General features: G+C 38.4%; 1 protein-coding gene across 3 annotated transcripts in view; it reads left to right on the forward strand.

Moving 5' to 3' along the window:
- LOC115050178 (protein kinase C beta type-like) overlaps window positions 1-9,732 on the forward strand; it is a 29,575-nt gene extending 19,843 nt beyond the window's left edge. Inside the window, exons 9-17 of one of the 3 annotated variants that reach the window (XM_029512975.1) lie at window positions 58-198; window positions 307-480; window positions 586-677; window positions 1,554-1,616; window positions 1,719-1,857; window positions 1,931-2,011; window positions 2,094-2,201; window positions 2,911-3,051; window positions 9,542-9,732. In XM_029512975.1, the coding sequence (XP_029368835.1) occupies window positions 58-198; window positions 307-480; window positions 586-677; window positions 1,554-1,616; window positions 1,719-1,857; window positions 1,931-2,011; window positions 2,094-2,201; window positions 2,911-3,051; window positions 9,542-9,694 (1,092 nt within the window). In that variant the 3' untranslated portion in view covers window positions 9,695-9,732. Of the gene's footprint in view, window positions 1-57; window positions 199-306; window positions 481-585; window positions 678-1,553; window positions 1,617-1,718; window positions 1,858-1,930; window positions 2,012-2,093; window positions 2,202-2,910; window positions 3,052-3,475; window positions 6,356-9,541 lie in introns of those variants that run through there. The other 2 variants (XM_029512956.1, XM_029512965.1) reach the window with 2 other exon arrangements.
- The last annotated feature ends 298 nt before the right edge of the window (window positions 9,733-10,030 follow it).

A 10,030-nucleotide genomic window follows, 5' to 3' on the forward strand; every position in this document is an offset into this window, starting at 1 on the left:
GTTTTCTTTTTTTAAATAATTCTTTTCTTATCTTTTTTTTATTCCCACTCTCTTTAGAGAGCAAGGGTGGGGCCGGGGAAGCCCACAGACTCAACTTCTTCCTCATTGTGCAAGTATGATAGTAACAGCAATCAGGACCGTGTCAAGCTCTCAGACTTCAACTTCATCATGGTTCTGGGCAAAGGCAGCTTTGGCAAGGTGATGCACATACACATAGAGGCCTTGTGCTGCATGATAGAAAAGGTGAACCTTCAGCTGGTACATTGCTGTGGAAGTTTATTTGTACTATTTATTCACCCCCTTCAGGTGATGTTGGCTGAGAGAAAGGGGACTGATGAGTTGTATGCCATCAAAATCCTGAAGAAGGACGTGGTGATCCAGGATGATGATGTGGAGTGCACCATGGTGGAAAAGAGAGTTCTTGCTCTGTCTGGAAAACCACCTTTCCTCACTCAGCTGCACTCCTGCTTCCAAAGCATGGTAGAGTACAGCAATGTCTTATGTTAACAAAGATGAGCTCATACAGATACATGGAAACACACAACAGCTTACCTTGCTCTTTTCTCTTACCTCTTGGTTTTCTAGGACCGATTGTATTTTGTGATGGAGTATATAAATGGAGGAGACCTCATGTACCAGATCCAACAGGTCGGCAAGTTCAAGGAGCCTCATGCTGTGTGAGTGTACAAACAAAAAGGAGTTGAATAACAGGATATTTATGCCATGTTCATACACAATCTTGTATTTGAGCAGTACTTGTTGTGCTACTCTTTTAACTCTTATTGGTATTTTAACATCAGTTTCCCCCTCTGTCTTTCTTCAGTTGAGTTGAAACCTGTCGCTTTGCAATATGTTTAGCTCATCACTCAACATAGGTATTTGTCACATTTTTATGGTAGAAACCCCACATTACTCCACTCCTGGCAATTAAAGTAAATTAAACACCTTGGGTTCAATGTTGCCTGGAGAGTGTTTTATTGTTCATAATCAAAAGTTATGATCACATTCAGTTTTACTCATTAAATACTATTCTGTCTATTGTTGATGTCTACAAAGTGATGAACTCATTACCTTCCTTACAAAACATTTGCAAAGACACATTATGGAATCTTTAACATCCTTTATTTTTTTATGTCCCCGTTCACTGGTTGCAGTCATCTCATTCCCTTCTTTCCAATGTTTTTTTGGCACATTACTGCCCCAATTTTGTGAAATATTAACAGGAACTGCTAAGAAATAAACAGCTCCATAGAGCTTGTATGGGTCTAGAGCTCCCAAGGTGACCTTTAAATATGTTTGTTTGCTCTATACCTTCATGCAAAAGCAAAAGACTTCTAACTATAAATTCACAAAATGCTTGTGACATTAAGGGTTTTCACAATGTTTTGAAATGGCATAATATTTTTGAAAGCATAGAAATACTTATAGTAAAATGTAAAATTATTTGAAATGATAATCGATGTCATCATAAATGTCATCCTTTATCTGTATCATCCACATGCACCAGTGTGGAAATCTATGCATATTTAAAATGTGGTGTTTGTCTGTATCAGGTTCTATGCTGCAGAAATTGCCATTGGTCTCTTCTTCCTTCACTCCAAGGGCATTGTGTATCGGTGAGTCCATTTGTGGATCTGTTTCAGTTCATTCAATTCAATAAGTGTCATTTCAGTCCAGTGCCTCAGTTTTTGAATTTCTGTGCTTTTTTTTGTTTTCAGAGATCTAAAACTGGACAATGTGATGCTGGACTCTGAAGGCCATATAAAGATTGCAGATTTTGGGATGTGTAAAGAGAACATGTTTGATGGGGTGACCACAAAGACGTTTTGTGGAACACCTGACTACATTGCTCCAGAGGTAAGTTCACTGGTCGAGCTCTTTTTTAGTACTTTATTTCACTTCTTAATAATATTACTTTTTTGTTTTGTAGATCATAGCCTATCAGCCTTATGGGAAATCTGTGGATTGGTGGGCTTTTGGAGTGCTGCTGTATGAAATGCTTGCAGGACAGGTTTGTATGTACTAACTGTCCACTTTTATTAAGGCAATGCTGACATAAGTGAAAACACTTAACTGTGTCTGTGCCTCTGCAGCCGCCTTTTGATGGGGAGGATGAAGATGAGTTGTTCCAGTCAATCATGGAGCATCACGTCTCTTACCCCAAATCTATGTCCAAAGAAGCTGTTGCTATCTGTAAAGGGGTGAGGGCACACGCTTCGATGTACACATTCATTGATATATGGTCAGATTGTGGACCCTGAAGACTTAATCGATATCTGATCACTGGAGCCGATGCCATAAAAAGGCCTCAGAGTTTGAAGTGAATAGGCATAACTTCAACAGTGAGAGGAAAAAAGAAGCCATACCTTTTGAAAATGCCTCTTTTTGACATTTTTGCAACGCACATAGAACCAAAATAGCAAGTTTTCTTCTGTTCTACTTCCATTTTTTCTCACTGCATTTTTAACAACAGGGTGTTTAGTAGTTTATTTATGTTAAGAAGAAGGAGATTAGTTTTCTCAACCAATAATGGACACCTAACCCTTTAAATTATCTATACTACTTAGAGTTAAATAGTACATAACATACAGTAACTCAACAGTAAGGAATTTAAGGTGCCTCCCAGTGTTTGCAGTCACAACTGCAAGATTTGATCTGATAATTGATCAAGATTAAAAAGTAAAGTTACCTTGATAAATGTGAGAAATATTTTTGTCATTGCATGTATTTCCTCTTTCATCTCTATGCTTCTCGGTGCTGTTTTGTGGCTTAAATATGTTAAATAATTAACCGGTGTTGAGCAGTGGTGCAGTTGGTGGAAATATTGAGAGACTAAGTCTCATTATAGCCATTACCTGAAGCCTGGGCAGCAGATGTCTAAACTCACTTACTGTGTATGTGTGATTGTAGCTAATGACCAAACACCCAGGTAAGCGTCTGGGCTGCGGTCCGGAGGGGGAGAGAGACATCAAGGAGCATGCATTCTTCCGCTATATAGACTGGGAAAAACTGGAGAACAAAGAGGTGCAGCCACCTTTCAAACCTAAAGCTGTGAGTATATTGAACACACACACAAACACACATTCTTGAGACGTTAACGGATTTCCTTAGAAATTTGTGTCTATAAGGATGGAGATGATGCACTTACTCTAACTTCCAAGGTGAGTTATAGAAACAATTAGACAGCTCATCCCCCAAACCCAACCATCACCCGCCACTGGTCACTTCCCTGACAAAAGCAGAGCTGAGATTTGTCAGTGAAGTCACCAGTGGGGAAGCTAAAATTCCCCTGGCACACACATGGACCAATGGAAATCCACAGTTTCGGCTGTGAGTGATTTGATTGGTTGATAGCATGTTTTAGTTGTATTTCTCTTTTTTTCTCTTGTTGTTTGTTATTGTCATTTTTTTCTTCACATCCCTCATCAAACTCACTCCATCATGTTCATCCATCTCTCTCTCCTCTCAACGACAGTGTGGGCGTGACGCGAAGAACTTTGATCCCTTTTTCACACGCAACCACCCAACGCTGACCCCCCCAGATAAGGAGCTTATAGCCAACCTGGACCAGGGAGAATTCCGAGGCTTCTCATTTATTAACCCTGAGTACCCTCACTCAACCCACTGACCGTGCCACATATCACTGGGCTGCACCAGTTATACCTAATGCCTCAAGCACAGAGGCAAAAATAAAAATAGAAAAAAATGTCACCATGATGTCATATCAGGCTGCATTCAACAGGCCGAGTCGTTAGAGAAATAGTAGAGCATTTTGGAAAATACACTTATTCATTTACTTTGCCAAGTGTGAAATGAGTAGGTTGATATCAGTCCCACTTTGGAACGTTAATTATAAAGCTGGAGAATGGGAGTGGTTTGTTAAGTTTAGCACAGAGCTTGGCAGAAGGACCAAACTGTGTCTGTACTTGCTCCAAAATGTGCTTACCAGAAGTGAAGCTCACTAATTATCAGGTTTCTTGTGAATTTGTTCTCAGCGCAAGGAAAAACCTGTTTTTTTTCTGTTGTGTCTCCTTCAAAGCAGTAGCCTACTTTATCACTCTAATTTCAATGTAAACAGGGAAGAAATGTTTCCATCAACCTCTGCTATACCGCTTGTTTGGTCGTAATTAAGAAGTATTAGCATGCTAATGCGGTAAAATAAAACGGTTCCATGGTTAACATGATACCTGCTAAGCATTAGTGTGTAAGCACTGTCATTTTAGATTTAGACAAGATTTTGGCATGCTTATTTTAGCATTAAACTCAGAAATTGTTCTATATTCTGGTTTGTAAAAGACACATGATCTGACAATCATCAACTGGCTGTATTCATGCTACAACATTAGCTTGCTAATCTTAATTACATCCATCAATCACATCACCATTACATTACTTTTTTTTTCCTATACACATTTCTGTATTTGCAACATGTGCTTAAGAAAATTTCACAAATTCTTAGAAAAGTTCAACTGACTTCACAAATTTACAAATAAATCTTGACTTCCCAAAAGCTCAAATTAAAAAACTGGCAGATAAAATGATCACATCATTGTTATGCCATTACACTTCATACAAACAAATAAAAATCTAAAAAACCATATTTTTTCATCATGTTTTCTACATAGCTTATCACCATTTCAGTTTTGGCTGGTGCTCTTGTTGTTGGGGCCTTTCATGACCACCAACTGAAAATTAGCACCACCAGCTGTTTATCTTGATGAACCAGCCTGTAACAGAAGAGGATGCAAATGTACAATAGTTATTGGCATATCAGTCTTTTTTTATATTTTTCCTTGCACATGGAAGTAAACAACTAAAAAGGCTTTGTTAGTATATTTCACTTCTGGTGGCCATTGAAGATCTGGGGTAAATTTTTTCCCCGTTTTTTTTTTTTTTTTTTTTTTTTTTTAACTTTTTTTTGACAAAGCTAGAGGTTAACTGCTTACAAACTCCACTTTTCTATCTAATTTAAGAAGTGACAGTGGTATCAACACTCATTGCTATCCAATGGAAAGAAATCAAGTAAGTGTATTTCTCTGCTATTCTTTTTAATAACATTCAGATGGAAATGCAGACAGGTGGTCCAATGCTAACAGTTAGGAGACATAATCAGATATTCATGTGACAAGTTGCCAGCAGAAGACTAATCTTGTTTCCAGCAGTGACAATGTTTTCATTTTACTGTGGATTAAAACGTCATGCTACACTGCTGCTCTCATATCACCTTTGTCGGTTGTATCTCTATCATTAACCCTGAACACTGCCTGGCTGCTCACACCAGCAAGTTCACGACCAAGTCCAACCACAGGACAAACCTGAACCTGTCCTGTCTGTTAGCTGTCACCTCCTGCTCCCCTTCCTGTTACCTATCAGTAATACTGATGAGTGTAATATGATCACATATTGGTAATAGCCACACAGTGTAAGTTAAATTGACCAGTTGCTTTGCTGTTATTGTTTTGAGTACTAATTGGTTTCCTTATGTTGACTTTATTTCCTGTTCAATCAGTTTGTGGTGAGCTTTCTGCTTTCATACTTTTTTAACCAGTTGGAGGATAGAAGTCTTCACACATGCAAGAGTCTAAGTCTGCGTCAAGTTAGAGGTTTTTCACTGATTGCTCATTACTTTTCTTCCAATTCATTACTGAAAACATTCACCACATTAAACTGTGTTTTTATTGACAGAACATATCTTTTATCTTTGAAACAAGCATTTTGGGCAGAATTTCACATATGACAAAGCCCTGCAGAGTCTTGTGAAGTTGGTAGTTTGTTAGCTTACAAAGAAAGGATGTCCAAAAGTGCCAAAGTAGAGTTCAGAATCATGAGGGTTTGTAAAAATTATTTCCTCAACAACTGTGAAGAAGGGCAGCCATCCTGTGCCATTTTGCAGCAAATGTATAATTATTAGAATATGCCTTTTTAGCTTATCTGTTCTCCACCAACACAAAATACTTGGAAAGTCATTTACAAATGTCAAAATGAATTGTCTGAGAAAATGTGCGTTTCATAGTGTGGCAGGCTGTTATTTCCTTTTTTATATGTGTAACGATGCAGGGTATTAAACGTGTCAAATCTTGTTCTTTGAGCTTGTATCAAAAAATGTGTGGGGCAAAAAGGTGGCAACATCGAAAAGCTCACTGATTTAAAAAAACAGTGAAAACGGACAGTTCTTCTAGTGGTGTTGGTAACAATGATAGCATAATCAGAGATATAACAGAGGAACAAAATAGAAAGCTTTTTTTTTATATTATTATTATTAAATTGTTCTGGATGAGAGAGAGATGCTTCTGTGGATTGTGTAATTTTCCTGTATGATTGGAAGCTGATAATATACTCACTGGTGCCTACCAGACTATTTCTGCTGTGTCTGCTTTGTTACTGCTACACCTGAAATAAATAAAGGTGAAAAGCCGACAAATACCAAGGAACAGTTTTTATTTTTTGGAAAATTACCCTAACCCTAACTCTTTTTTTAATTTAATTTATTTTGTATATATATATATATATTTTTTTTTTTTTTTTTTTTTTGCTCTTTTTAAAAATCAGTTCAACTCTCATATCTCTTAGCTCCATTTAGCTTCATAATTTGCCTGGCTAACTGTTTCCCTCTGCTTTCAGTTAATATTCAGGCTAAAACTAAATTTTGTTCACTCTTAGAAGAGTGGTGTCACTCTTCTCATGTATCTCTTGCCAATACTAGTCCACATTAGTATGCAGGTGGTCAATTGATATGATTTACATCAGGAGACTGCAGTTTGTTTTCTTGGTGAACAGTCATTATTTATTGGCAGCCATTTCCCAACCTTAACCTTATTATCCCATTTAATCACAAATTTTTCCCAGACACAAAAATATCCAAATCACGTGCCATTAGTATCCCTTTGAAACAATCAATCATAATTTTTTGAAATTTTCTGTGCAAAGTGTGTTTTATGATCTGTCACAATTGTGACAAGTGGGATACTGTGTTGTATCTACTATTGGACAGACTGAAGATAGGTCTATTTGACCTGTGCTGTGTTTATGTGTGTGTGCAGGCGCACGTGTGTGTACATACATGAATACTGGGAGCACCGTCATGAATATTGAGGTTAAGACAAAAAACAACAACAATTATCAATGTATTTCAACATTGTAACATCAGTGCAACATTCATTTGAAAACATTCTCTGTCTCAAGATTGATTCATAGGCAACTGGATTTGTATCCAAGGGGCTTCATCAGTTCATGTTAGTCTGACATCAGACGTTTCACCTCTTATCCAAGGGGCTTCACCAGTTCATGTTAGTCTGACGTCAGGCTGACGTCAGGCTTCATCAGTTCATGTTAGTCTGACGTCAGACGTTTCACCTCTTATCCAAGGGGCTTCACCAGTTCATGTTAGTCTGACGTCAGACTGACGTCAGGCTTCATCAGTTCATGTTAGTCTGAAACTGAAAATGTTCATTTTTAGTGCAAAATTCATTAAACACATGCATTTTTAGTGCAAAATTCATTAAACACATTCATTCTTAGTGCAGTATACATTGAACACACTGAACATGAAGGTAAAAATTTAGGATAGCGGTAGCTGGCTGAACATGCTTTCAAATATAGGCCTACACTGACTGACTGAACACCAAGTCTTCCTTGGGTCCGTGTGTGCGTGTGTGTGTAAAATTAGGTAGAAAGTTAGGTAGCAGCAGAAAGTGAGGTAGAACAGTTAGCCTATGTGTATTACCATGTAGATACAATGGGTTATCCCACCGGTCACTATTGTTGCCGGTGAAATGTTTGTGAGTTCTATGAACACATTAAACAAAGTTGAGTAATTGCAAATGCATATATCAATACTAGACACCTTAAACATGATGTACCAAAAGTCTATTCCTATCGTTATGTTAACATACTTTATTAACCTTTTCTTTGGGAGCTTTCTTGGTGCCATCCTCTTCTCTTGCCCCAAACAGGAAGTAAACAGCTCTGGTCATGTGACAATTTACAGTAAACACGCGACACTGCACATATTTCATTGAGGCCCTTTATTATTTTAATATCTCCATTGATAGATCATTCAGTAAAATTTTTATAGCCTTAGAAACTAAACTTTTTTACTGTCATTATTGTGACCAGTTGGATTAAATGGGTTATTGTAGCTATGAGGCCAAAGGTCCTCTAACCTTAATAAACTACTTATTATATCTCAACCACTGATCTTTTCCTAAATGTTACCAAATAAATTTTATGCCTAAACCTAAACGAATGGAGATGGCTGCCCAACTTTAAGTGTGTTTGTTATTGTCCAAAGGACCAGAAACTCTGCTGAGGCATCTTAGAGATAAGTGACATACGTAATTGTCCAGGTTGGTGGTCTTTTTGTCCAGAACAGTTCAAAATAAATCCTCAATTTTTTTTCTCCTCGAAGTTCTTGCTATAGTTAAATTTAGCAGCCATTTGTCAATTGTTGTGTGCTGCTTATACATGCTACTTATAGGCAGTTAAAATTAATTATTTATCACAAAAATTGCACACAGCAGTGTCAAACATGCCACATACACCAAAACGGCCTGAATTTGTGGTGAGTTCATGGACCAGTGGTAGAGATGGGAAAGTTTCCAGCTGCTTCTCATTTCAGCAGGAAGCCCTGTGATGAGACAAAAGGTGGAGGTAGGACACTAAATGCTTTGTGATATGTGTGCTGTGTGTGATACATGTGTCCTGCCTGAGGCTGACTGCTTCACTTCCCTGTGTGAATGAATTTCCAGTTGTGGTTTGGTCTGTAGCTGGTCTGTTTTATCAATCGTTGTCTGTTCTGTAGCAGAACATTTCCTCTCTCTCTCTCTGGCTTCAGAAGTTTGTCTTGGATTTTCCTGCATCTGTGCTGTTGAAATATTTCGGGGTGGGTCTTCATTGGCAAGGCGTGCTTGTTTTTTGTTGACTTGTTCTCCCTCCCAGTCTTGTATGGAATCAGTGGTGTGTTTTGCTGAGTCTGGACTAACTGTGGTGCCACCATATCCAGATGTCAGAGGTGTGGACTAGTCTCACTCAGTTCTTACCTTAATATCAATGACACATGACCACTGCATGTGTTGCAAAGTACCAACACCACAAAAGTATATAAAAGACAGTTATAAGTTGAGTTGGCGCTCAGTTTTGGCATCATTGTCAATTGTCAATTCTCTTGACTTTTTAAAAAGCTTTAGAAATGAAACTAAGGTAATAGTTAATAGCCAGTTAATCAGCTGACTCGTGGTTAGAACTAATAGTTGGCTTCTTTAACTGAAATTTACTTACGCATCCTTTGATTTTAATTCATAGACACTTTCCAACCTCTGCCCATTAAAGAGATAATCTTAGTCTTTGCAGGACCAGTCTACATCCTCATGCCTCCTACATGCCTCCTTTTCTTTTCTTCATCTTTGTGCTTCTATGAGACAGTTGTTCCTTTTGTCAACATTAGTCTTTCTACACTTCGTCTTCAATGCTGTACAAATTGACTCTGACTTTGTGTTTCTGACACTTTCCATCTCTCTCTCTCTGCCCCCCACCCCCGTGACAGAAATCTCGTTGTGATGTCGGCAATTTTGACAAGGAGTTCACAAAGATGGCAGTGGAGCTGACACCAACAGACAAGCTCTTCATCATGAACCTAGATCAGAATGAATTTCAAGGCTTCTCCTACACCAACCCTGAATTTATTATACAAGTCTGAGGAGTTCCTAGACCAGAACTTTGCTCCAAACCCATACAGCCCTGATACATCACCCACCCAAGCTCCGACCAATCGCATACACAAATCTTCACCCTCAGTCCATGGCAGCATCTAAACTGGATGAAGTATCCTTGACACCACACCTACAGACACACAAGCAGTACAATACGATACAAACTTGGCATAGCTTCAGCTGTTGGTAGGTCACAGTGGGACTGACTCTGACCATGTGGTAGCAGGCCAGTCTTTGAAAAATGGGACCTCATGGTGAGCATGTCAATACAGTGACTGATGATCAAGCATCACAGTATATGTGTAACTGTGTGTATGTGCTAT

The sequence above is a fragment of the Echeneis naucrates genome, chromosome 1, assembly GCF_900963305.1.
Source record: "Echeneis naucrates chromosome 1, fEcheNa1.1, whole genome shotgun sequence".
Lineage (NCBI taxonomy): Eukaryota > Metazoa > Chordata > Actinopteri > Carangiformes > Echeneidae > Echeneis > Echeneis naucrates.